The sequence below is a fragment of the Eptesicus fuscus genome, chromosome 4 (assembly GCF_027574615.1).
Source record: "Eptesicus fuscus isolate TK198812 chromosome 4, DD_ASM_mEF_20220401, whole genome shotgun sequence".
Taxonomy (NCBI): Eukaryota; Metazoa; Chordata; class Mammalia; order Chiroptera; family Vespertilionidae; genus Eptesicus; species Eptesicus fuscus.
The window spans coordinates 8040983-8068383 of NC_072476.1; the positions used below are offsets into that span (position 1 = coordinate 8040983).

The 27401-nt window shown below is 52.9% G+C and overlaps 2 protein-coding genes, 1 long non-coding RNA gene and 1 pseudogene across 4 annotated transcripts; 1 reads left to right on the forward strand and 3 right to left on the reverse strand.

The window, feature by feature from the left end:
* Window positions 1-149: 149 nt before the first annotated feature.
* On the reverse strand, window positions 150-6098 carry GDPD3 (glycerophosphodiester phosphodiesterase domain containing 3). Of its 2 annotated transcripts, XM_008152916.3 has the most exons (10): window positions 5334-5963; window positions 5024-5066; window positions 4683-4818; window positions 4563-4608; window positions 4294-4412; window positions 4056-4145; window positions 3612-3745; window positions 2038-2097; window positions 1881-1932; window positions 150-348 (listed from the first exon to the last, which is right to left on the reverse strand). In XM_008152916.3, the coding sequence occupies exons 1-10, from the start codon at window positions 5800-5802 to the stop codon at window positions 211-213; spliced, it is 1287 nt and encodes a 428-aa protein (XP_008151138.3). In that variant the 5' UTR covers window positions 5803-5963; the 3' UTR covers window positions 150-210. The 2 variants fall into 2 exon arrangements, with proteins under 2 accessions (XP_008151138.3, XP_054570486.1); XM_054714511.1 differs by lacking the exon at window positions 2038-2097 and having other exon boundaries at window positions 5334-6098.
* Window positions 6091-12681, reverse strand: MAPK3 (mitogen-activated protein kinase 3). Its single transcript, XM_008152868.2, has 9 exons — window positions 12512-12681; window positions 11347-11529; window positions 9167-9356; window positions 8886-9002; window positions 8510-8624; window positions 7990-8121; window positions 7757-7866; window positions 7509-7663; window positions 6091-6685 (listed from the first exon to the last, which is right to left on the reverse strand). The coding sequence occupies exons 1-8, from the start codon at window positions 12679-12681 to the stop codon at window positions 7541-7543; spliced, it is 1140 nt and encodes a 379-aa protein (XP_008151090.2). The 3' UTR covers window positions 6091-6685; window positions 7509-7540.
* An 869-nt stretch (window positions 12682-13550) lies between these two features.
* On the forward strand, window positions 13551-13649 carry LOC114226836 (U6 spliceosomal RNA; annotated as a pseudogene).
* A 1879-nt stretch (window positions 13650-15528) lies between these two features.
* LOC129148684 (uncharacterized) lies at window positions 15529-19831 on the reverse strand. Its single transcript, XR_008555649.1, has 3 exons — window positions 19763-19831; window positions 18181-18305; window positions 15529-15666 (listed from the first exon to the last, which is right to left on the reverse strand). It is a non-coding gene; the product is annotated as an uncharacterized LOC129148684 (long non-coding RNA).
* Between the last annotated feature and the right edge of the window lie 7570 nt (window positions 19832-27401).

The window sequence follows — 27401 nt, forward strand, 5'->3', positions numbered from 1 at the left end:
TGTGGCATTACTCTGGGTCTGGAATGTGGTGGAACCAGTGGGCCAGGCTGGTTCGGGTCCCAGACTCCAGCCTTAGGCTGCCATCTTTAGGGTTTTCTAGGATCTCTGACACCCGGACACCCTCTACCCCCTGAAAAGAATGCAGAAAGTCTTGACTAAAAAAATATTTATTGGGAAAGAGAAACATTGTTGAGGGCATGGGCCCCCGGCTTAGGAGACTTGGGCCGCTGCTCGGTGGTTGTCCAGGTAGCGCCTCAGGGCCGTGGGGTAATCGGTCATGACGCCAGTGGCCCCCAGACTGTAGGCCACTTCAAAATCCGACTCTTCGTTAAGGCACCAAAATACCACCTGGGAGGGGAGAGGGGTCGTTTCCAAACAGCTTGACCTCGAACTGCCCATTGCACCCAGCTGGTCAGAGCTCTGCTCCGTGGAGGCCTCCCGGCCGAATGCTGGGGAGCCGTTGGCTCCATTTTCAGAAATTTTTCCAATTGGTTTGGAACACAGCCATTATTAAATATTAAGTTGTATAAACTTGCAATTCTGTAAACCGTATTAAAAACAAAGGCAATAAAATCTAGACACTCATCACTTCCTCCCTCATACTTCCCCTATGCCCTGGAGAAGATTTATGTCTGTCGAATGTGTCCGGTGGAAATACTCTGCAGCGATGTGCCACCTCCCATCTCTTCCCAGCTCCGCTCAGCGACGTCACGTTGGTAGCCCGAAACCGGCCCAGGCAGCATGTACCACGGAAGCCAGCTGTGGGCTGTTTACCAGCAGGCCGCCGCCGCCAGCCTGCCCGCGCCCGCTGCTGCCCTCCCTTCCCTGCCTGCCGAGTCCTCTCCGGTGGGCACTGACCTGGGGGGACCGGGATCTGTGCCCTGGGCAAGCCCCTGGGCCTCTGGGTTCCTAATGTGACAGCTGAGCGGTGAGGTCCGGCCTCCTAGAGTCCCGGTGAAGCCCCAGGGAGTGGGAGGGCTCATCCTCACTTGCCCTCATCCAGTCGGTGGCTTGTCTGTGAGTAAACTCTCTCATCCATCCCACTGTCACCACTTGAGCCCAAATCCTGTCAGTGACAGCATCCGCCTCCTCCTGAGACTCTGCTTCCACAGTGGCCCCCACAGTCCCTTCTGCACATGGCTGACCCTCCCTCAGCAAATCTCAATGGTCTCTTCCCTCAAAAGCTTCCCCTCCCTTTGGGCAGAAGCCCAGGCTCCTTCCGGAGGTCCTTGGGTTGCCTGTCGCAGCCTCTGCTGCCTTCTCCAGCCCCCCGGCGCCGCGTCCTCCAGGCTGCCGTGGTGGGAGCCGCTCTGTCTCAGACTGCCGGCCTCTAGCTCCTCTGGGCCTTCCCACGGGGGCCTCCCGCCTGCGCTCTCCTGGTGCGCCCCTGGAGCCAGCCCTCACTTCTCCCCGAGGCCTCTGACCCCCAGGCCACCGCACTTTCCCTCTCTGTCTTTCCTTTTCCTTTCCCTGTGACGGCGATGGCCTGCTTCCTTCCCCTCTGCCCCGGTCAACTCCCTACTCAGTGCCTCGTGCCCGGAATATATGCCCAGCAGAGGTTTGCTAGTAAATGACCTGGTCAGAGCGGGAGCCTGGGAGCGGAGGAGGTGGGCAGGCTGGTGTTTTCCTTCTGGTCTTTGCCCAGCCCCTCACAGGGGTCAGGACAGTTCAGTGCATCACCGGAACGGCTAGCGTTTGTCAAGCCCTTGCTAAGTACCAGTTGCATATCCAGAGGAGCTGCCTATGTCATTAGCCCCATTTACAGTGAAGACACCGAGGCTCTGAGGGGGACCTGCCCGAGGCGCCAGCTGGTCCGCGGCAGCGCGGTGACGGGACAGCTGTGCCAGCCCGCGCTGTGCACGGAGGTGGCGAAGCCTCACCTGCACTCCTCGCTGCTCCAGGTGCTGGATCAGACTTTTCCTCATGATGAGCCTGGTGGGGAGGCGGGTGGCAAAGGTCAAGATGAGGGGGACCGAGGAGAAGGGCAGAGGCAGGTCTCTATGGGGACACTCCACCCAGCCTTCTCGCCCACCTCACCATTTAGTAACCACGGCTGACAGCTGGTTCAGCCCCGAGCAGGAGAATGGGAAGTAGGTCCTGTGGAGGAGGGGTATCGTGGTCAGTCCATGGGTCTCTCTCCGTCACGGGGTGGAGAGGGGGTGGTCGTGATCCCTGACCAGTGAAACCTACTCCCTCTTAAAAGAACCTTTGCAGCCCTGGCCAATTTGGCTCAGTGGATAGAGTGTTGCTCTGTGGACTGAAGGGTCCCGGGTTCAATTCCGGTCAAGGGCACATTCCTCGGGTTATGGGCTCGATCCCCAGTAGGGGGCGTGCAGGAGGCAGCTGATCAGTGATTCTCTCTCATCATTGATGTTTCTATCTCTCCCTCCCTCTCCCTTCCTCTCTGAAATAAAAAATAAATTTTAAAAAAGAACCTTTGCAGTTGCCCAGACAAACAGTTCACCCTTTGTTCAGTGAGATCCTACTCCCACCTCCTGACTCCATGCTTTGAGGGTGTGCCCACCCCTCACTGTTTTTCTGAAGGGAAGCTGAGTCTTGGAGAGTTTCATTAACTTGCCCGAGGTCACATGCAAGTCTGTGGCGGGGCCAGGGCTGACACCTAGCCTGGTTCCCAAGCTGGACACAGCCTGGAGGCCCTCCCGGTTGGGCCTGACCAGCCTCCTGAGAACAGACAGCGTTTAATGGGTCGGCTGCTTGCCCCTGATTGTCCCACTCCAGGGGTGACTCTAGAGGCCCTTCCCAGGCTTTGGAGTCGGACCCAGGGCAAGGCAGGCTCTGGACTTCTAGCTGGATCACCTCGAGCAAGTTATGGGAGCTCTGAGCCTCAGATTCTCCATGTTCTGTGGGGTCATGACTCCTCTACGTCCCGGGGGTGCTGCAAAGTAAAGCTCAGCTAACTGAAGGAGGTGGAAACACTGTAAATCCTGTATAAAAATGCTACACACAGAGTTCTGTAGTATAAAGATGTCTTTGTAGCAAAGGATTGTGGGGGCTGGCTGGGAGCTTCCCATGACAACAGAGGGCAGCAGACAGCACGGGGCCACGGGAACGAAGGTCTCTGACAGCGGGGGAGGGCCCGGCCCCAGAGCTGGTGAAGTATCCCAACTCCTCACACTTGACCCAGATGTTACTTTGTTAATCCTTGTTTCCCCGGCAGGAAAACACTTGCTTTTCCTTTTGAGGATCAGAGGGATGCTGTCATTAACATGTGTCTCCCTAGCCAGACTGGAAGCTGAGGGCCTTGCCCCACCCACACTGCTTGATTATTAGTGTCGCTGCACCTGGAACAGAGGAGGCATTCGATAAATACTAGTTGGATGAATGGATGAGTAAATGAACGTTTTGTTCCCAAACTCGATCCACACCTACATACTAGTACATTTGCACTGAATGCCACAGGGTTCATGGTCCTCTTAGTATTCGCGAATGCTGCGTGAGAACCCCTGTCTTCAAAGGACTGTGGGGGTTATCCTGAAGGTGGCTGGGGACCCTACAAAACGGGGCTTGAGACGGGGGGTGTTTTTCTAAGGACAGAAGCAGCTGGAAGCCTGGGGGAGGATGGAGAAGGGAGATGGGGACCCTGCAGGCACCTGTTGATGATGGTGGGCAGGAAGCACAAGAGGAACTTCTCAGGGATAGAGACGAAGGGCAGCAGCCCCAGGTAATACAGCAGTAACAGCCGGATCACTCGGCATCTCGTGAAGGAGAGCGGCATCTCGGGGTTCTGGGAGGCAAGGGGGGCGGTGAGAGGGAAGCAGAGAGGCTTGGGCTGCAGGGGAAATAGCTTTGGAACATCAAGAAACCCTACTATCTGCGGGATCAAAGTCACTTCTTGGCCCAGCACTCGAGGCCTAAATGCACCCTCCCTGTTCCCAGCAGCATGACTTGACTTGGCTCACATACTTCCTCCACCGGCTCACCTCTCCAAATCCTCCGGAACCCCCCAGACCCGCCACTAGCCTAGGCCTCAGGTTGGGCGGGGCTCCAGCCCCTGGGAGGAGGGGCTGCAGGAGCTGGGGGAGAAAGGGACTCACGGCAGCCTTGCACTTCTTCATGATTGAGCTCTTCTCCGAGGCCCAGATGGTGATTTCATTGCGATCAAAGTGCCTCACCAGGCTGGCTATCTGGAAGGAGGAGGAAGGAGATGAAAGGGAGTTAGGCCTGGGGTCAAAGTGCCTCACCAGGCTGGCTATCTGGAAGGAGGAGGAAGGAGATGAAAGGGAGTTAGGCCTCTCCCCAGCCGGGCCCTCCCCACCCTGCCCACAGCACCACCTTGTGAATGAGCTGCTGGTTTTCCTCTTTGACCTCCACACTCATGGGCATCCGAGGGAACCTCTGGAAAACATCCTCCAGACGCACCATGTGCCGGTCTGACCCATGTGCAAAGTGGCCTGGGAGGATGGGAGGGGTCAGAGGAGGATTGGTGGGTGGGAGGGGGAACCCAGGGAAAGAGGGGCACGTGCCAGAGAAGAGAGGGCAGAGGTTGAGGCCATGACCCCGCTCAGCTGGCCCAGCCCGGGGCTCACAGCCCACGCTCTTACCTGGTGAGAAGTAAATCTCCAGCTCCTCCTTGTAGAGGGGCAGCTCCTGGGGAGGCAGGGGCGTGTCACCAGGAGGCTCATGGGGGCCTCTGGGTAAGGGGGGGCTAGGGCAAGGCCCACCTCAAACTCCAGGCTGCTCACATCCCTGTTCACGCCTGACTGGCGGGACAGGTTCTCGTCGTGGGACACCACCACCACACCGTCCCGGGTCAGCTGACAGTCCAGCTCCAGGAGGTCTGCGCGCTGGGCCATGGCGCTGAGGGAGCAAAGGTCAGTGGGCTGTGGGGCACAGGGTGGTGGGGAGGTTCAGGGGAGCGGGGGGCAATTGAAAGCGGGTAGGCAGGCTGTGCGATGCCTCCAGGGGCTCCAGTCACCCGGACTAGGAAGTGCATGGCACCCCTTGGCTTCATGCCGCGCACAGCTGGCACGGCCTCGCAGCTCGGCGGGGCAGGCGCACTCACTTCTCCATGGCCTCCATGGTGTTCTCCAGCCTCTCTCCAGATCCTGTGTGGGGCAGCGCGGTGGGTCCCTGGGGCTGGACCCCTTCCTCTCCCCTGGCCCCTGCCTCGTCACCCTGTCAGCCCAGGTGGGCAGCCTCTCTTTCCTCATTCACATCCTGCCCTGTCACCCGCTCTCCTCCTACCTCGGTCCGCCCTCTTCCTAACTTCTGGCCCCGTAGACCTGCCCCTCTCTGCTGTCCACCTTGGCACGTGTCTTGCTCTCCCTATTCCACCCTCAGTAGCCTGCACCCCCCTTCCCCCCGCAGCTCACCTCCCCGGTGGGCCCCCAGGCGGGGCCGGAAGGCTGGAACCCCGGGTGTGTGCAGCAGGCGAGGCCGGCGCAGGAAGAAGATGGAGAGCACGGCATAGCTGCCCAGGGCGGGCAGGGCATAGTACAGCACCGAGCTCATGGCCGCTGCCTCCCGGGCTCCGGCTGCCGCCAGCTCAGCTGTCGCCGGTGAATTGTGCTGCCTTGCCGACTGCCTGGCTAATGTAGGCTGATTCCACCGCTGGTCACCACCACGCCCCTGGGACTTGCTCAGCCTGCTGCTGGCCCAGCGCCAGGCTGCAGGGCTCAGCTGGGATGGAGTACAGGTGGGAGGCGAGGCCGAGCGGCTCCACAGATCCCAGCGCCCCTCTCTGCTTGACAACCCTGGGCAGTCAGGTTCCCCCCACACGTCTGCTATAACCTCCCCCCTGACCACCTGTGCATGTGGCCGGGGGATACCATCCCTTGCCATTCTAGAAAATCCAGGGGTGTGTAGGGTGCCGGAATCACCCCCGAATCGCCCCAGCCAGTTAGGAAGACGTCAGAGAGGGGAGAGGACGGTGGCTAAGGGGAAAATTGACCCCACTCTGTCCAGGAGGTGGAGCTTCTTACACTCCCATCTTCAACCCTGGCCAGCTGGGGAGCCAGAGGTGACAGGGCCAGGTAAAGCCACAGCTGGGAGGCAGCTGGGCTGGAGGGTCAGTCTTCAAAGCAGCAATGGCGAGGGGCACGGCATCGGCAAACACAGACAGAGCCAGGGCCATCATATACACATCTCTGTATTTATATATTAGACACAGGCACAGGTGGGCAGGGGCACCGGGCTCTCCGCGCCCCACCTCCACTTCTGCTCACCCACACACAGAAGCAGCAGGAGTTAGATGTGGCAGCGCAGGGGGAGGGGGCTTAGGCAGGGCCCTGCTCCTCAAGGATGCTAGCCCTTGAGCCTTAGGAATGTTCCTTGAGGGGAAATGGGTGGGGTTTGAATGAGGTGAGTGGGGCATGGCTGGCCCCGAGTCCCGACTCAGTGTGCCCTAACCCCCCCATCCCTCAGGAGGTCACAGGGCAGCCAGAGCCCTTCGATTCTGGAACCACCGGAGACTGGGAGAGCCCGGGGAGAGGAAGGCAGAGCCGCTGAGGGGAATTTGCTTTGGGGCCACCTGAGCCACAGATCCTAGGAGGGCGGGGAGGGGGCGGGAGGGAGCCTTGGCCTGCCTGAAGCAGGAGGCCTGAGCAAAGCGAGGGAAGATGGCCAGGCCCGCCCTGTGCCCCGACCTGGGCCGCCGGGGTCCGGGCTGGGCTCAGTGTCCATTTTCTAACAGTCCAGCAGGGGAGGGGCAGACAGGAGGCAGGGCCTAAACAAAAAGGCAGGCAGGAAAGGAACCATTAGCACCAGGAGAGCGCCTGCCGGAGCTCTGACCTCAACCCCTTTCATTTCATCCTTACAGCTGAGTGAGGTGTGCCTGTTTCCTCATCATGGGGAACATGATTACCTGTCTCATGGTACTGCTGTGAGGATGCAACGAGCTCCTACACAGAAACATCTAGAACAATGCGTAGTGCTCTGTGTTTGCTCTCATTATCGGGGCGGTCCCCAGGAAACGGAGCTGCAGAAGTGAGGTGTCTTGCACAATATCACACAGCTCTTACTACGTGTCCGAGCTGGGGTTTGAGCGCAGGTGTGTCTGCCCGCCCTCTCTCAGGCTCCAGCTGGCAGAAAGACCGGAGGTGACGAAGGAGGGAAGAGAGGTGTGGGTCGGAGTCCCCCAAAGGTGGGTGAACTGCTGACCTGGGCACCAGGTGTGAGAAAGCGTGGTATCTGGGTCAGGCTGAGAGCTGCTAGCTCCTCCCAAAGCAATTGCGGCCCCACCTGCCTCTCTGTCCATACTGGGAGGGGCAAAACCTGGCTCCGGGCCTCAGCTGGGTGAGAGGGGCCCTCAGTGACCTCTGGGGCTGGAGGCAGCAGGGTGTTGGCCGATGGGAGACATTTGGGGCTGGGGGAAAGGAGGGACATGAAGACTGGCAGGCCACAGGTCTACGGTCTGGGCAGTCTCTGGCCCTCCTGCTGCTCCCGTACACATGGGTCATGGGCATGAGCGAGCTTTTGACTGTACAGGATGTTTGGTAGGTACCCTGGTCTCAGAGTGAATCAGCGCGTGGGCGGTGGGGCGCACTCACCGAGCCCCGGGGAGCGGCGGCATCTGTTCAGGTTAGGTGGCCTCCAGCACCCCGGGCTGGAAGCGGGCTGTTTCCTGGAATATGAGCTCCTTCAGCCGCTCCTTGGGTAGATCATCCAGCTCCATGTCAAAGGTGAAAGGTTCCTCGGCCACTGGCTAGGGTGGCAAAGATGTGAGGCTCAGGCCAGATACTGAGGGATGCCTACCCACCCACTTACCCACCAGGCCTGCTGCTGGTGGCTGACCCACCTCATCTGTTGGGTCGTAGTACTGCTCCAAGTAGGGGTGAGCCAGGGCTTCTTCCACTGTGATCCGTTTGTTAGGGTTAAAGGTCAACATCCGGTCCAGCAGGTCAAGGGCTAAGGAAGGGCAGGAATCAGGGGTCGAAGGGAAGGCTAGGCGAGTTCCCAGAGGCACTGATTTGCTTCTCTGCTTCTCACGCACCCAGCCTTTACCCCACGTCAGCCCCTTGTCTCTCTCACCTTTGGAGTCTGACTTGGGGAACAGCTTGGCCCAGGCCACCTTGGTCTTGGAAGGCAGAGACTGCAGGTAGTTTCGGGCCTTCATGTTGATGATGCAGTTCAGGTCCTCTGGGGATGGGGAACCCAGGATGCCTATGGGTAGGGCAGGTGCCTTGGTGAGAGATCTTCTCTCCCCTCTGGGAGCAGAAGGAGCCAAGAACAGGAGCTGCCACCCACCCATTCCACGCCCTGACAGTTATTGCCAGCCAACGCTATGATGGAGCAAGGGGTCTGGACTCGGGCAGCCCTCGGTCCAAATCTCAGCTCCAGCACTTCCTACGTGTGGGCTGTAGCCTTGTTCTTCCCGTGTGCCAACGGGATAGTATCTGTATGTCACTGAAATCCTGTGAGATGCTGTAGAGGCTCCAAAGGTGGTGGTACTCCGGATCCGACTCCCACAGACTCCCCGACCCCGACCCTAAAGAAATCTCACTTCCAACAGGCTAATCTCCCTTCCACTGGGCTGGCCAGGCCCCCTCACCCAGAATGTGGTTGAGCTGGTCCAGGTAGTGCTTGCCAGGGAAGATGGGCCGGTTGGAGAGCATTTCAGCCAGAATGCAGCCCACAGACCAGATATCGATGGACTTGGTGTAGCCCTGGGGAGGGGAGAAGGTGGTGGGTCCCGGGCCAGCCTCAACAGGGCCCTGTTGTCTGGGCCAAGCCACCACCCCAACCTGGATGCACTGCTGCAGGAGGCAGAGAGCAGAGCCTGGGAGGAGCTAATGCTTAGCCTCTTTCCAGATCCCAAGGACCAGAGTAATGTGACCCAGCCCCGGGGGGTCACTGCCTGGCTCAGAGGTGGCTCCAGGGCTTTCTGGGACCTGGCCCCTTCCCTTTGGGGGTGGGTGGGCCCCTACCTTGGAGTTAAGCATGATCTCTGGGGCCCGGTACCAGCGCGTGGCCACGTATTCTGTCAGGAAGCCAGTGTGGTCATGCTCAGGATCGGCGATCCGGGCCAGGCCAAAATCGCAGATCTGGAATCCAACCCGGGCTGATAAGCTTGGTGCTCAAGGTCTCCACGCCCAAGCAATCATCCCGCCACGCCCCTGCCCATGCTGCTCCCTTTGCTTGGGGGCTATCAGTCAAACGGAAGCCCCAGACCCCGGCGGGAGGCGGGAACAGGCACCCAACCCCTGACCTTAAGGTCGCAGGTGGTGTTGATGAGCAGGTTGGAGGGCTTTAAATCCCGGTGCAGCACGTTAGCTGAGTGGATATACTTGAGGCCCCGCAGGATCTGGTAGAGGAAGTAGCAGACGTGGTCGTTGCTCAGCTGCTGGCTTTTGAGCAACTTGTACAGGTCTGTCTCCATCAGGTCCTGCACAATGTAGCTGAGGGTGGTATCGGAGACCCCATGGGTGGGGGCAGCGGGAGGCACTTGGTTAAGAAGAACGGGCTCTGGTGACTAGGCTTCGCATCCCCTCCAGCTGGCACCCCTAAGACTCAAGCGATCTGCCAACCCCTATCACAAGCTGGGCAGGGCCCAGGCTCAGCAGGTAGGCTCGGGGCCTCTGCTGCATCTCAGCTGTGACCCTGAGCAAAAGCACTTCAGTTCTGCAGGAGGCAGGAGAACTCCAGGTAAGAGCAGCAGCTCTGGCCCTGGCCAGTTTGGCTCCGTGGATAGAGTGTTGGCCTATGGACTGAAGGGTCCCGGGTTCAATTCCAGTCAAGGGCACATGCCCAGGTTGCAGGCTCGGTCCTTAGTGTGGGGCGTGTAGGAGGCGGCCAGTCAATGATCCTCTCTCATCATTGATGTTTCTATCTCTCTCTCCCTCTCCCTTCCTCTCTGAAATCAATAAAAATACATCTTTAAAAAAAAAAAAAAAAAGAGCAGCAGCTCTGGGGTTAACCTGCTGGGGTGTCAAATCCCCACCCCCCTGCTCATTGGTTTTACGACCTCAACCTGTCTGCACCTCTATTTCCTCACTGAGAAGCAGGAGAAAGAATGGTTCTTTCGAGAGTGGCTGTGACAATGAGATGAGATGACCCCTGTGAAGAAGCCAGCCCAGTGCTTGGCACACTGTAAGTGTTCAGCAAACATGGACTCGTGTTGCTATTATAAATGCCTGAGCCACATGGCTGTTGAGAGGGTTACATGAGATAATGTATGAATACCATCTGGCATGCAATAAATGTTTCTTAAAAAGAAATGCCTACCTTATGGGAATAGTTTGTGCAAGACCAATGAGGAGAAACCCAGCAGCACGCTCCTACTCAAAGAGTGCTTGGCCGTGCATCCGAAGACAGAGGAGTACATGTCCTTATATGTTTTAAGATTAAACTTGCATGCATGCATGCATGCACACATACATACATACATAAACGTCTCTTGGCTTGTCTCTACAAGAATAAGGACTATCTTTTAGAATCAGCCTCAAAGGGCCTCTGGGAACATATGGGCCAGCCCTGTTTTATAGGGGAAGATGCTGAAGGTCACACAGCGAGCTGGGGGCGAGTGTGGAGGTTTCCTGCCCGCAGTTTGTGGTGGGGGCCTGCAGACACGGCGGCACAAATCCCCGCGCTTGGGTGGAGAACTGGGACTGACTGGGGGTGGGTGGAGTGGGGGAGAGGTGATGGGTATTAGAAGCTGCTAACAACAGAGCCAGGCAGGAAGTGGACAACAAACCAGGAAGGTGATATGGGGGAGGGCAACAAAGGCCAGGTCGGGCCCTGGGCAAGGTGCAAGGCCACAGGTGACGGGGTGGGGCTCCCTCCAGCAGGAAGTCCTGGAGAAAGGACAGGGTTTCTTTGGGGGAGGGGCAGAGGCAGCAGCAGAAGGCTTTCTGAGCCTCAATTTCCTCATCCGCGAACGAAAGGGAGCTGAGAGCTATCTCATCGGGCAGTTGGGAGGTAGAATTAGAAATGTGAAAGCCCTGGGCATGCACTGCGCCTGACTCATAGTAGGCCCTCAAAAAGGGGCCACTTTCTTCTTGCCTGCTTGCCTCCCAGTCTGAGGACCCTGAGGGGAAAGACCCGTCTGTTCAACAAGAGCTGGCTGGGGGCAGAGGCTGGATCCTGTCACACACCTGGACGTACGTATCAGGAGACAAAGCCCCTTAGAGACCATCTTGCCCAGACCCCCCAGGGGCACAGCAGAGAGAGCGGACGTGCCCAGGGCCACACTGCCCGGCTGCAGCAGGCCAGGCTTCCCCTGAGGCCGTCCAGCCTCCTACCCCCTGTGGCCTCTTTTCCGCTAGGTTTCTCTCCCTGGGTTTGTTCTGGAGGGTGACAGGGAAGAAGGAAACAGAAAGAAACCCAGTGTTCTCCCAGCCCAGCTCTGAGGCCGTGCCTGGCCGGCCAGCGGGCCAAGGTGAAGGATACACATCCCTCATGGCATCCAGTGTAGGTGCCCGAAGAATGTCTCGGATGCCGATGACATTCTCATGGCGGAAGCGCAGCAAGATCTGGATTTCCCGCAGCGTGCGCTGGCAGTAGGTCTGATGCTCGAAGGGGCTGATTTTCTTGATGGCCACGCGTGTCTTGCGTACGTGGTCGTAAGCTGAGCTGAGAGGGCCAGAGAGGTGGTGTTGGTGTGGTCGTACAGAGGGGAGTCCAGGCCTGCCGGCCCCACCCAGGCCATGGCAGGGAAGGGCGGGAGCAGGAGAGGGCTCTGGCCAAGTCGTAAACAATGCTGGTTCCTTCCTGCTGAAGGCCTGGGATCTCCAGGGAGAAAGCTGGGGACCAGCCAGGCAGCCCTCCAGCGACTTCACAAAGAGAGGAAGAGACTGACCGCTCACAGACTTCCCCTCTCTGCAGCCCTGTCCATTCTAGTTGCCTTCCCCCTCCCCGCGATGGGCTCCCCAACCCAGGGCAGGGCCGGGGCTGGGAGACGAGTGGAGGACAGACAGTGAGGCCAAGACCGGGAGAAGGAGGGAGTCGCAGGAGGGGCTGGAGGGAAGGGATCAGGCAGGCACGGCTGTCAGGGCAAGGTACCCGACGGGCAAGGTGCCCACCCGGGCAGCAGAGCTGTTGGCAGATGAACAAAGGCCCAGCGCACACCGTGGGGAGGGGAGAGCCGCAGCCCCTCCTGAAAGTTGCAGGGAGGCGCTCCTGGGCCAGCCCCAGCTCTGCCCAGCCCCGAGCGCCGTCAGCTCTCCCCAACTCCGGGCAGGCCTCCCGGAATCCCGGGCACCCTCCCCGAGGAGGGTCCTCGCTCCCTCTGCACCAAGGGTAGGACCGTCCCAAGACCCTATTCTCCTCCCGCACCCACGCCCACAGGGTCCCCAGGTCCCCGCAGCTCCCCCGACACCCAGATCCCCTCCCTTCACTGTGGAAAGGCCGGTCAAGGCTCCAAGCCCCCTCCTCGGACGCACGCAGAAAGCACCCCAAGGCCCTCTCCCGGGGCGCTCCCAGCCCGGCCGCGCCCCCGCCTCTCGGGACGCTCGGATCTCCAGGCGCAGAGAGCACCCAGCACCCAGCACCCAGCACCCAGGCCCTCCTCGCCCGCAGCCCCCTCCCCGGCGGCCCTGCCCGGAACGCCCCTCACCTGACCATGCCGTACGCGCCCTCGCCGATGTACTGCAGCTGCGAGTAGCGCGGGCCCACGTCGAACGGCTGCCCCTTCACCACCTCCACGTCCCCCGCGACCCCCGGGCCGACCCCCTCGGCTCCCCGGGGCTCCCCGCCCCCGCCCCCCTGAGCCGCCGCCGCCGCCATCTCCACTCCTCCCTCCCGCGCCCGCCTCTCCCCGCGCCCCGCCCGGGCCCCGCCCCTTCCCGCCGCCTGGTCACCGCGGAGCCGCGCGCAGGCCTGTCCCCGCGCGTCCCCGCGGCCGTCACGTGGCCCCGCGGGCGCGCGCGGCGTTTCCACGGCTGGTGCCCGGGTCCTGGCGCCGCGGCTGCGGGGCTCCCCGCCCCACGCAGGGCAGCCCGTCCAGCCGCCTTTCCGTGGGCCCGGGGCTGCCTGCAGCCGTGGCTGGGTTTGCTTAATTCACACCGCGAGGCTTCTCGCAAACACTGCAAAACAGGCAACATTCCTGTTGTCCCTGGAGTTTGCAAAACTGAAGTCCTGTCAAGATGTCTTTTTTATTGAATTTATCGGGGCGACATTGGTTAAAATTATGTAGATTTCAGGGGTACAATTCTGTAATAGACATCAGCTGTATATAGTGTTGTGTTCACACCCCAAGTCTCCTTCCATCACCTTGTCTCCCCCATCCTCTCTTCTACCCCCATGCCCGCCTCTGCCTCCCCCAGCCCCTCTTAGGATCATCATCTTTGGATTCTGTTCTAGACTTTGTAGTTTGCGCTCTTCTTTGACCACTTCAGTTCCCTCGGACAACTCCTCGATCTAGGGGTCATCTCACTGTGTAGCTGGATGAGCGGGGCCGGGCCTGTCTTGTTCTCAGGTTTTGCAGACGGGGGACCTGGGAGCTGGGGAGCTGAGACTAACAGGATATCTTCTGACACAGAGGCAGGGGCTCTTTTTAATCCCATTCTGTCTCCCAGAGTCACAGACGGTTAACCCTGAAGAAAGGGCCCTCAGAGACGGTCAGTCCACCCCTTCACTTCGCAGTGAAGAAGTTGGTACACAGCACGTGTACCAACACTGGACCGATACAGAGAAGATTGGCATGGCCCCTGCACAAGGATGACATGCAAATTCGGGAAGTGTTCCATAAAAAAACCCCCAAAAACAGGTGGGCGCTGGAAGCTTTCGAAAAACACATTTGCTGGCCTTCAGTAAGTAACCACTTTGTTTTTTTCTTCCTTAAAAGCTGGGAGGAGGTCCTTATATGTATTATAGATCAAGAGACAAAGTGGAACAGTGATTCTGATTCTGAAATTGCTCGTAATTGGATCTATGCCCGGGCACTCTAATTCAGATTAATGAGACCAAGCTGCTGGCTCCCAGTAGCCCACAGTCAGGGAAGGTACGTGAGGTGCTCATTAGATCAGTGTTTCACAAAGGTGTTCGTTTGATACGCTGTGGAATGGCACTGGTGCAGAGGTCTGAGCGAGGCGCCCTGGCTGAGGAAAGGTTACGGTACAGCGTGAATTAGTGGTTAAGAGCCAGGGCTCTGGAGCCAGGGTGCCCAGGTTAGAACCCCATCTTTGCCATTTACTCACTGTGTCACCCTGGGTAGATGATCCACTGGCCTCTCAACTCGTGGAGTTTATATAATCTATTGAAAAGATGCACATACATAAATCAATTTAATACAAGATACGTGGATGGAATATAGGGTGTGTGAGCTGGGGGAGGGTGAGATCACTAGAGAAGTGAGGAGGGAGTCATGGAGGAGGTGGCATTTGCGTCATTGAAAAGGAAGCAGGGTTTCAGAAGGCCGGGGTAGAGGAAAGGCATCAAGACGAAGGAGCAGCATGAGTCGGGGCACAGAGGGGAGCACGGCTGTCCAGTGTGGTGCAGTGTAAAGGATTAAGGGGAGTTCGGGCTGGCAGGTGGGTTGAGGCCAGATTGAGGAAGGCCTTGGATTCTGGCAAGTTTAGATGTTACTCAGGAAGCAGTAAAAGCCTTCGAGGGACTTTTGCTAGACCATTTTGCAACTTCAGGAGGATATAGTGACTCAGAGAAACTCCGTGGAGTTCAGCAGGGAGCCATGTTTCCTGAATGGGAGTGGGTTTCCTGCCTTAGGAAAAGCTGGTCTATCCAGAGGGGTGCCTGCCACCTCATGCTGTGTCTTCCTCTCCCTCACAGGCGTGTGACTGAGACTCCTCCCCTCTAGTGGCCGAGGCTGGTACTTCCTTGGAGACTGGACTGGGGTTTCTCGATTTATAGATGCATATTCAACTTATATATGTATAGACTGAACATCTGTTCTGTGCGAGGCACTGTTATGTACTTTATCTCCTACCGTTCTCACAGCGGCCATATGAAGTTGAGAGTATGAACATCTAACAGGGGAAAAGCAGAAACGTACTGAACTACGGAGTCGGAAGAACCTGGGAAGAATCGTTTTCTCTGTCACGCAGTTCATCCTCTCACAGCTCACTGCACTGTTTGAGTTTTTCTAACAGCTGCCATTTGGCTTACCTCTGTCCTCTTAGATCGACACCCCTAGACTAAGTGTTAGGTCAGTTCTTATCGGTTTGTGATGTCAGGGTCATAGGGGAGGCCAGTGGGTAATTTGCCAGGGAAACGCCCATTCCCATTTCAACAACCCGCTAGCCGGCACCCGCCGAGAACGCAGCAACTGCGCAGGAATAGGGGCCAGAACACATTTAACAAGTTATTCACTTTTTAAAAAATATATTTTATTGATTTTTTACAGAGAGGAAGAGAGAGGGATAGAGAGCTAGAAACATCGATGAGAGAGAAACATCCATCAGCTGCCTCTTGCACACCTCCTACTGGGGATGTGCCTGCAACCAAGGTACATGCCCTTGACCGGAATCGAACCTGGGACCCTTGAGTCCGCAGGCCGACGCTCTATCCACTGAGCCAAACCAGTTTCGGCACAAGTTATTAACTTTTAATTACCGACCTTTTTTTTCAATCCAAACAACCTCTGTTACAGAAGTATCTTGGGACACTTCTTCGTATTTAGAGATTAGCAATGACCAGACATCCCCCCTCTGGCAGAGGCGTTCTTCAGCCGCTACCTTCTCTGAAATCTCCGTGGTTAGCTCTGCCTGCCGCCACTGGCTGCTTCCCTGCGCTGTCCGCACCAGCCTTCTCCTCCTGTGGATGGAACGGGACCACATACTAAACCTGACACGCTCAGGGAAGGCCTGCTTGTTGGCCTTGCAAACTCGGAGACCTAAAGTAACCACAAAGGATGGTCTGAAATGAAAACTTTTTAACTAAAAGCTGTTTATGGCAGGTAGTCATGTCCTAAGCTAGACTCTTCCCTGACAAAGGTCATCTTTACCTTAACTAAGCCTGTCTATTGTCTTTTGCATCTACAATAACATTCCTCTGGAATGTCAGGGTAACTCCCCTTTTTCTAGACTCCTCAGGGCACAACCAATGCACCAAGGCAGAGACCTCTCACTGTTACTGTTGCCATGTTAATTATTGACTGTTAACTATCCTGTACCCACCCATGTAAAAGAATATGTGTCTAGCTGAAACCGGTTTGGCTCAGTGGATAGAGCATTGGTCTGCAGACTGAAGGGTCCCAGGTTCGATTCCGGTCAAGGGCATGTACCTTGGTTGCGGGCACATCCCCGGTGAGGGTGTGCAGGAGGCAGCTGATCGATCTCTCATTGATGTTTCTAGCTCTCTATCCCTCTCCCTTCCTCTCTGTGAAAAATCAATAAAATATATTAAAAAAAAAAAAAAGAATATGTGTCTATCATTTTACTTCTTATACAGTCCCAGAGGTTCCCCCTCCTCGATTTCTCCCACCTCCCTAATCTATCATCAATGGATTTCATGTAATCCACAAATGTCTCTTCTGATTGTAATCACTCTATATAAAAGCCTAAGTGAACATTACGACCGCATGACCAGAACGACCGGTCGACTGGTCACTATGATGCACACTGACCACCAGGGGGCAGACGCTCAACGCAGGAGCTGCCTTCTGGTGGCCAGTGTGCTCCCACAGCCAGAAGCCGGGCTCACGGCTGGCGAGTGCAGCTGTGGCAGCAGCGGGAGCCTCTCCGTCTTCGTGGCAGCTCTACCGGCGGGCGGTGGCAGGCACAAAGGGCTGGGATGAGCAGCGGCAGAGCTGCACCCGCCCAGCTGGGGCTCCTCCCTGGCCGCCTGCTACACCCCTGGGGGGGGAGGGGCATGTCCCCTGAGGGGTCCCAGATTGCGAGAAGGCGCAGGCCAGGCTGAAGGACCCCACCTGTGCATGAATCCGTGCACCGGGCCTCTAGTGTATAAAATAAGGTGCAAAACTACCATTATCTCAATCCAATGATATTCTGCTTCCCAGCAACTGTGGACAGTTTGGCTCAAATAAACTCATAAAAATTCTCCGTAGGTTTGAATGTTTCTTACATTGACACTCCACAGTGTCTCCTTCAGTTACATCATATTCCTGCCGTGACAACTTTTTCCTGTACATGCAATCTCTAACCTTAGTCATTGCCTTTCTTCCGGCCCCAGTTCCAGTTTCCTTGCTTGCTGAACAGCGCCACCTGGAGGCTATTTGACGCGTAAGCTTCAGCATGTCCAATGGAAACACCCTTTTACCCCCAAACCCACTTCCCTTCCAGACTCTCCTTCCTTTAGTGCGGCTACCCCTCTCTCAGGGTTGAACCGTTATTTTCTTATTTTTTCATCTCTCTGTATCTAACCAGCTCCTCGCCATTTCATTACCTTAGTATTTCCCAAAGCCATCCTCTCTACCATTGATCAAGCCCTAAATTTCACATTTTAATTTAATTAATTTATTATTTTTTTAACAAAAAAATTATTTATTTCTGTAGATTTTTTTAAATTTTGAAAATGAACTGCATATTAATAAACACTGACTTTATAATCATTCAAAGTGCATATGCATTTTTTGGGACATCCTATATATTTAGGTAAAACTTTGTATTAAGTAACATTTATAAATATATATATATATATATATATATATATATATATATATACTAGTATATTCCTTTTCTTGTTAGATGTAACTGGTGACATTTCAATAGTATTTCAGAACAAGTAGTGAAAGAAGCATAAAAGGTTATTTATTTATTTTTTTAAAATATATTTTATTGATTTTTTTACAGAGAGGAAGAGAGAGGGATAGAGAGTTAGAAACATCGATGAGAGAGAAACATCAATCAGCCGCTTCCTGCACACCCCCTACTGGGGATGTGCACGCAACCAAGGCATATGCCCTTGACCGGAATCGAACCCGGGACCCTTGAGTCCGCAGGCCGACACTCTATCCACTGAGCCAAACCGGTTTTGGCAAAAGGTTATTTTTTATCCTTAGAGATTTTAAAAGTGAACTTGAAATATATAGCTTACATGCAAATATATAAAATTTTAAATCTCAGCCTAATTGCATTATACATGTATTTTGTAATACAGCCAAATTATCCAAAAATTATGTTAGAACACAAAATAATTCTTACAAATCAACATATACCTAATTATTTTAATAAGTACAACAGTTAAAACTTCATGTAATGCATAGAACAAGACACATTTATTTAACATACCGAAGAAGCCCAAGATAGTAAGATTTCTCTAAAATTTGCCCCTGGGGACCTTTAATCTCAGTTTTCATTCCACTCATACCTTGTTGTGTTACTGGACGATCTGCAACTTAATCTGAGAAGACAGAACTCCTGTCCCTGTGCGGCCACCACGGGAGCCTGGTCTTGCAGTTCCAGGTGACATTCCAGGTGCCACTCGAATGTTTCCTGGTGGGGGTCGGATTCCAGAAGGAGGCCTTCCTGTCAACCCAATTCCACCTCGTGAAACAGGCCACAGGCCGCGCTGCTGCTGAAGGTTGTGATCACTGGCCATTGTCTGTTCACTTGAACCACTGAGCCGGCGCCGCAGGAGGGAGGCCGGCAGGCCAGGCTGAGCCACCACCGGGAGCACCAGTCCGCCCCACGAGCGCGCCCACCCACCCACCTTGGCGCAGCTTTCCTGGGCCCTCCTTAATTTTATTTTTAAAAATAATGTCAGGCCCTGACCGGTTTGGCTCAGTGGATAGAGCGTCGGCCTGCGGACTCAAGGGTCCCAGGTTCGATTCCGGTCAGGGGCATGTACCTTGGTTGCGGGCACATCCCCAGTAGGGGGTGTGCAAGAGGCAGCTGATGGATGTTTCTCTCTCATCGATGTTTCTAACTCTCTATCCCTCTCCCTTCCTTTCTGTAAAAAATCAATAAAATATATTTAAAAAATAATTTCAGAACTTACCCAAAAGTTGCAAAAACAGTTGTTCAAAGAATTTCAATATACTCTTCACCAACACTCTAAATGTTAACATTTTAAATATAGTACAATTATTAAAATCAAAACGTTAATATTCATAGAGTTAATCTATAAATCTTTTTCAAATTGTTCCTCTAATCTGCTCATCTCTTTTCCGGTCCCCCCCCCCCCCAACTAAAATCCCAGATGTGACTCCCATTGGTCATTGGTTCTGTTTGGATCCTGTACAAATCCCTGAACCGGTCAGTGTGGAACTGGGGGTTTACCTATATCTACTTGCATGACGTGAACTGGGCTGGGGGAAATAGGCCTTCCCCAATGAAAACTGGGGTGCTCTCCACAGAAAGTGTTGAGCAGACAAAACAGCAGTACCCATTTCAAGGTTTCTGTTTAGCAATTCTAAATTTCCCATTAACTACCAAGTGGAGTCCAAATTCCTTTACCAACATCCAAGGCCCTACTCTGATCCAAATCTATATTTTTTGGCTCATTTTATTTTATTTTTTTCTTGTTAAAATATGTTCTTATTGATTTTCAGAGAGAGAGGAAGGGAGAGGGAGAGAGAGGAAGAGAGGGGGCGTGCTGCCTCCTGCATGCCTCCTACTGGGGATCGAGCCACAACCTGGGCATGTGCCCTGGCCAGAACCAGACCATGACCTCCCAGTTCATAGGTCAATGCTCAAACGCTGAGCCACACCAGCCGGGCCAGCCATTTTTTTTTTTTTTTTTTTTTTTAATAAGCATTCCTCAACTTGCTGCAAGACTTTGGTTAATTTACAGAGTTTTAAAAAAGTTGATTCTGACAATTTTTGCTGGTTTTCTTTTAATTGCTTTTATTTAGGAGTGAATTTTCATAGGTCCTCCCTTTCCTATTTTTGCTGATATCACCCAAATCAACATTTAATTAATATTAATGTTCAAACATCAGTTCACCCACCAAGTTCCAGCGCTGTGCTCAGGTTTCTTTATAAGGTCTGCAAAGATGTCCTGAAAGATAGTGCTTCTTCCTTGAAACCAAGCAGAGAGCAAATAAAGTTCTAAAGGTTCCCCCATCTGACCATGTTGTAACTATTGTAACACTGTGAAAAGGGGAAATGAGGTTTACTTAGCTTGAGTCGTTCTCACTCTTCCTGCTACTTGGTGCTCACACGTTATCTGAAGAATCTAGAACCTAAAACCTTGTCAGAGTGACTAATATCGAAGTCATTGGTGAATAGTTTTATAAATTACATTTTAAATTTCCTTGAAAGTCAGAATGCTACCCCCAGTACTTTTCCTGTTTTCTAAAATTTCTCAAAGTTTGTCTGCAGTAGTTCCAAAACCATATCTCCAGCTCCTTTCAGCATCTTGGGAGATGGACTGCATCCAAATTTGGGGTCTTAAACATTTCAATTGAGTTCATGTTCTCTCATCTTCCTTCACTTCGTTGGGGCCTCAATGTCCACTTAACTACACCCTGAGACCATTTTAACCTCCAGCATCATTCTCTCTGTAGAAGGCAAAGCAGATGAAAGTTGAGAGGTTCTCCTTTCTCGTGGTCATCTGTTCATATTACACCATCTATGCTCAGCAATGGGCCCGTTTCTTCCTTCTTTTCTCCCAAGATAGCTGTAAAAGCCCTTTTTGATGTCTATAGCATGTTTCACAATCTCAGTTCCACCCGAGTCACAGCCATCCTGACACTATTCTTTTATTTATTTTTATTTTACTTATTTATTTTTAAAAAATAAATCTTTATTGTTCAGATTATTACAGTTGTTCCTCTTTTTTTCCCCCCATAGCTCCCCTCCACCCGGTTCCCACCCCACCCCATGCCCTTACCACCCCCCATTGTTCTCGTCCATAGGTGTAAGATTTTTGTCCAATTTCTTCCCGTACCCTCTACACCCTCTTCCCCCTGAGAATTGTCAGTCCACTCCCTTTCTATGCCCCTGATTCTATTATATTCACCAGTTTATTCTGTTCTTCAGATTTTTTATTCACTTGATTTTTAGATTCACTTGTTGATAGATATGTATTTGTTGTCACTTTGTTGTTCATAATTTTTATCTTTACCTTTTTCTTCTTCTTCTTCTTCTTAAAGAATACCCTTCAGCATTTCATGTAATATTGGTTTGGTGGTGATGAACTCCTTTAGTTTTTTCTTGTCTGTGAAGCTCTTTATCTGACCTTCAATTCTGAATTATAGCTTTGCTGGGTAGAGTAATCTTGGTTGTAGGTTCTTGCTATTCATTACTTTGTATATTTCTTGCCACTCCCTTCTGGCCTGCATAGTTTCTGTTGAGAAATCAGCTGACAATCGTATGGGTACTCCCTTGTAGGTAACTAACTGTTTTTCTCTTGCTGCTTTTAATATTCTCTCTTTGTCTTTTGCCCTTGACATTTTAATTATGATGTGTCTTGGTGTGGTCCTCTTTAGATTCCTCTTGTTTGGGGTTCTCTGTGCTTCCTGGACTTGTAAGTCTATTTCTTTCACCAGGTAGGGGAAGTTTTCTGTCATTATTTCTTCAAATAGGTTTTCAATATCTTGCTCTCTCTCTTTTTCTGGCACCCCCATACTTTGGATGTTGGTACGCTTGAAGTTGTCCCAGAGGCTCCTTACACTATCTTCATATTTTTGGATTCTTTTTTCTTTTTCGGTTGGGTGTTTTTTGCTTCTTTGTATTTCAAATCTTTGACTTGATTCTTGGGATCCTCTAGTCTGCTGTTGGATCTCTGTATATTATTCTTTATTTCAGTCAGTGTATGCTTAATTTCTAATTGGTCCTTTTTCATATCCTTGAGGGTCTCACTAAATTTATTGGCGGTTTCTAGAAGATTCTTGAGTAACCTTATAACCGTGGTTTTGAACTCTATATCCAGTATTTTGCTTTCATCCATTTCTTTCATTTGTGACTTGTTTCTTTGTCTCCGCATTTTGGCTGCTTCCCTGTGTTTGTTTCTATGTACTGGGTGGGTAGCTGCTAAGTCTCCTTGAGTTGATAGAGTGGCTTTGTGTGCTAGGTGTCCTATAGGGCCCAGTGGCTCAGCCTCCCCAGTCACCTGAGGTGGACACTCTTGGTGCACCCCTTTGTGGGCTATGTGCACAATCTTGTTGTAGTTAACCCTTGATTGCTGTTGGTATCACTGGGAGGAATTGACCTCCAGGCCAATTGGCTGTGATGAGCAGCTGTGTCTACACCGGAAGATCTGTTGCACAGGAGATACCCTTATGGGGCTTTGGTGTTCACTGAGTCTGCCCCCTGAGTGTGTCCCTTATGGGTCTGAGGAGTTGTAATCTGGATGGTCTCACTCTGACCACTGGGTACACTGGCTCTTGGATCTCCAAGGAGGTGCAAGGTCAGCCACTGTCTGGGCCCGCCCAGCAGGAGCTACAGATTCCTCCTCTGTATGGGGTTTGGAAGTGCCCAGACGAGGCCCAGCTGTGAAGCAAGGCCGCTGCTGCTGCCAGGCAGTGGGCCCTCTTTTGGAATCTCTGGGGCTCCCTGACCCAGCTGCAGTTTATTTTAGGCAAAGGACAGGCCATTCATATGCAAAAGCCGATGCACACAGCTTGGGTGGGGTTGTAAATTGGGTGGGGTGGTGTCTCTGGGAATCACCAGGGCGGAGCAAACAGCTATGGCTGCCCTGAACCGGAGAAGTCCCTGGTTCTCCGCGTCCCCTGCCCCCACACAGGAACAATGATTGCTTCGAGCACCTCTAAGAGTAAGCCACCCTCACGTTCCTGTCCCGATGCCAGATTGTCCAGTTTCTCCCCGTATGTACCTGGGTCCCCCAGAGTCTCGCCCGGAACTGGAGTTCAGAGCAAGCAGGAGCTTGTAGCTGCCTCCCGGTTCAAAGAGCAGCACATCCAGGTGCCAGCACTTTCCGTGCCTCCACACCTCTTACCAGTCTCAATGCGCTTTCTTCCTCTCCAGTTGTGGAACTTCCTCTCAGCCAGCTTCCCCGCGGTTCAGGGTGGTAGCTGTCCTGCCGTTTAGTTGTGTTTTTGATGTGGTTGTGAGAGGCAGCCAGTATAGGTGATTACCTATGCCGCCATCTTGGTTTCTCTGCTGACACTATTTATTCTTATAGGTTTACACAAGTCTTTTAGCTCTTCTTTCATTCTCTATCATATAATTTGCCGTGCAGCCACTTTAGTTCCTTTAAATGCTCCTCCCATCGCTTGTCAGGATCTAAAAGGGATGAAGGAGTGACTGGTTTTTGTTTGGATATTCTTGAAACAATAATTAAAACTACACATATTAGTTTAGTGTTGGAACATAAAGAGCCAAATATTTAGTACATGCACTGAGGTAATTGTTCATTCATTTAGCATCCAATAATTAATTTACGCATTAAGTTAGCACCAAATGATTAATTTAGCATTCTAATGGTCATAGGCATTTTCTTGTTCACACCGGGTCAGGCATTTGGAAAAGGCATATCAGGAAAAGCTATACTGCGTTCCAGCTGGGGTGACTCTAATGATTGAGGGTGGAACTGTGGGGGCCGGGGCCCACGTCCCAGATGGTTTCTTCATTTACGTGACTGTCACCTGGGCTGGGCTGGCTGGAGAACAGGCTCAACCATGCTGTCTACAGGTGTCCTCACCAGCACAGGGGTGGCAGGGTAGTTGCACTTCTTACCTGGGAGTTCCAGACTCCAGGAGTGAGTGTTCCGATGAGCAAGGTGAAATTGCATGGCCTTTAAGGACCCCTCCTTGGAAGTCACATAGCATCGCTCCCACCACTCTATTCATTGAACCAGTCACAGCCAGCCCAAATTAAGGGGAGTGGACGGAGACCCCAACTCTTTTTAAAAATATATATATATTTTTATTGATTTCAGAGAGAAAGGGAGAGGGAGAGAGAGATAGAAACATCAGTGATGAGAGAGAATCATTGATCAGCTGCCTCCTGCACTCCCCACACTGGGGATCAAGTCCGAAACCTGGGCATGTGCCCTGACTGGGAATCGAACCATGACCTCCTGGTTCATAGGTCGACACTTCTGAGCCAAGCTGGCCGAGCTAGACCCACCTCTTGGGGGAGGAGTGTCAAAGAATGCTTGGCTCAGAAGAACTGTTCAGCCAAACCACAGAATGATAAGCTTAATCAAATGGTTATTGTTTTAAGTCATTAAAATAGTTTGTGGCCATATTTTAAAACTGCCTGTTTTATAAATAACTAGTGGCCCAGTGCACGAAATGTGTGCACATTAAAAGGGAATTAGAGGAAATATTTTAATATTGCTATTTGCCCTTTCTCTATAATAGAAGTGTCAGAGATGAAAGAAAATTAGTAAAGTGTATATGAAAATCTTCCTCCTGTCAGAGTCTGGGGTGCACCATGGGACCCAGAGTCAAGTCCCCGCCCACCTGTGTTACCTCAAAATTGCGCGAGACCCAGACCTGGCCAGCCCCACCCACATTGGGTGAGATCCAGACCCGGCCGGCCCCACCCTTGTCAAGCCCCGCTGGGCGGGGGACGCAGCCTCAGGTCCCCTGCCCCAGCCCAGCGCCATGCAGCCTCAGGTCCCTGCTGATTGCTCGTTAAGCCTCGTTAGAGGAATTCGTCCTCTGCTGTGGGTACAGCCATCTTGTGTTACGGAAACCCCGCCTCTGCTGTAACGCTGACATATTTGTGATGACATGACGGTCAATTTGCATATTCCTCTTTACTAGATTAGATTATCTATAAAGGTGAAGTATATGTCCCTGGCTGGAAGGTTGCCAAACCAGTGACCAGAAATATTTATTTTCAACAAATTTCTTCTTTAGATCTGTTAAAATATGTTGGCATAAAAACAAAACATATGCTTCTTATAAAAATACACACATGCAGCCCAGCTGGTTTGGCTCAGTGGATAGAGTGTCAGCCTGTGGACTGAAGGGTCCTGGGTTCAATTCTGGTCAAGGGCACATGCTTGGGTTGCGGGCTCGATCCCCAGTGTGGGGTGTGCAGGAGGCAGCCGATCTCTCTCATCATTGATGTTTCTATCTCTCTCTCCCTCTCCCTTCCTCTCTGAAATCAATAAAAATATATTTAAAAAAATACACACATACCAAAAGTGGGAAAGTTCTCCTCCACCTCAATTATCTACGTATTTATTTCTTTGTTTATTGATTTATTTATTTACTAGAGGCCCAGTGCACAAAATTCATGCATGGGGGGTTCCCCTCAGCCCAGCCTGCACCTTCTCCAATCTGGGACTGTGGGATCGGGCCTAAACTGGCAGTCAGACATCCCTCTCACAATCCTGGACTGCTGGCTCCTAATTGCTCACCTGCCTGTCTGCCTGATCGCCCCTAACTGCCCCCCCTGCTGGTCTGGTTGCCCCCAACTGCACCCCACCCCTGCCTGGTCGCCCCTAACTACCCCCCCTGCCAGCCTGGTCACCACCAACTGCCCTCCCCTGCTGGCCTGGTCACCCCTCACGGCCCCCTCCCTCCCCCCCCTGCCAGCCTGGTTGCCCCACTCAGCCTGCTTGTTCAGTCATTTGGTCGTCCCTCACTAACCCCCCTGCTGGCCTGGTTGTAGGCAGCCATCTTGTGAGGGCATGATGGTCAATTTGCATATCACCTCTTTATTATGTAGGATTTATTTATTTTCCAAAGTTGCATATGCACATGTTTAGAAATTCTATGAGGCTTATTATGAAAAGCTGGGGTTGCCCATAATTCCCTGTTCCCCAGGGGCACCATGTTCAACACCTTGAGCTAATTATTTGGTATTCCCCACATATCTAAGTGGCATGCTCATACTGCTGCTTTTTGAGTTTTGGGATTTAGGCATTATCTATTATTGTGCAAGTCAGGGCTTTAATGCTCATCTTTCAGACACTCCTGCCTTATCCCCCCCATGTTACTATATCATCCACAAATGTGGTTACATAGATATTCAGAGTTTACATCACTGCAGCTATGTACTAGTACACACTGTTCATACTGACCATGTAGTGACAATGCCTGCTTTTCCCTCACTTCTTGCTTCCCCTCCTTCCCACACCGAGTTAATATTGGGTCCAGTTTTTGCCGTTTTATTTGTTTGCTTTATATGTATAACATGAATTCAAGCCTAAACTCTGCCTTGAGGTTTAAATATCTCATTACATTCAAACACATTAGATTTTCTAGTGACTTCATTTCTTAGAGACACCTCTCTGCAGCCTTCTGACCTGCCTGCCCCTGGAGTGGCTGTTCCCCAGGCCTGCTGCGGAGGGGTCTCCTGAGGCTCCCTTCACCGACCATGGGACTTTCTTCAAACCTTCCTTCCTCCCTCCCTCCCTCTCTCCTTCCCTCCCTCCCTCCCTCCCATCATCCCTTCATCCCTTCATCCCTTCCTGCCTTCTTTTAGCTGCAAAAAGCTTTATTGTTTCCATTTGATCCAGTGCTTGGGAGAGGGCTCCAGGGGTTAAAAGGATGCCCAGTGGTTTCCGGGAGAGGCTCAGGCGAAAGGCAGACACCAGGGGAATGCAGAGGGGCCCTCAAAGGCCTCGGCTCCCAAGGCTCCTAGTCGTGCTGGGGGCCGGTCAGCCTGCGGAGGTGAGTCAGGTGGTTTCACATCCTCCTCCAGGAAGTGGTTCTCCAGGAAGTCACAGAGCTGAGGGAACAGGAAATTATGGGGGACCCCAGCTTTTCATAATAAGCCTCACACAGATCCCCAAAGGGCCTGGTTCAGGTGGGTTCTTCTCCATGGCCATGGCGGCTTCCACGGCGCCCTGAGTTTTGCCCACTGATCTCGGGAAGGCTTCAGCAGGTCCCGGAAGAGAATGCGGCCACTGCGCGGGTTTTGCGTCTTTAAGAGACGCTGGGTGCCCTCGTGCTTCTCCTCGGACAACTCCCAACTCGCGAAGAAGTAGCCCCCGCCCTCCAGAGCCACATCGTTTGGGTTGAAATAGAAGCCCAGAGAGCGGTCTGTGTAGGCCTCTGTGTAGGTGACTAGGCTGTTGGGGCAGCCTCCACCTCGGTGGAACAATTCTGATGAATGTGGGAGCTCATGGTTGTTCAGCAATGAATTAAGGTGCACAACGGTGTTGGCTGATCTTGGAGGCGGAGGATGTTTGAGGTGGGTCTGAAGGTGGTGACTGGAAAGAGGTTGGAGGGGGGTCAGAGGCTGGAAGAAGGGGTGTCCCTGTGTCTGTTCCAGTCAAACACGGTTGAAACAAGAGACGGATCCGGGAACTGCCACGGGCGGTTCACCTCTTTCTGGAGTCGATCCCTAGTTTCCTGGATTCCGTGTCTTCTCTGTCTTGCTTTATCCCTTGCTTTGGTTGGTATATTCTCTAGAACTTGATAAGTAAGGGTACATCTTTGAGAATTTGCTAGTGGAAAAATGTCTTTATTTTACGTTCTCACTTTGTAGTTGGATAGGGAATCAAGATGGAAAGTCATTTGTCCTCTGTGTTTTGAATGCACAGCTGTCCCCTCCGGCTCGCGCTGTCAGCACTGGGAACCCAGGTCCACGCTGGTTCACGACGGTCAGAAAGCCCTTCGGCTCCGGAAGCGGGCGGCCTCTTCCCTGGCCCCGGGTTCTAAACGTCTTGGTCTGGACCCGTTTCATCCGCTGTGTTGGGCCCCATCAGTCTGCAAAGCC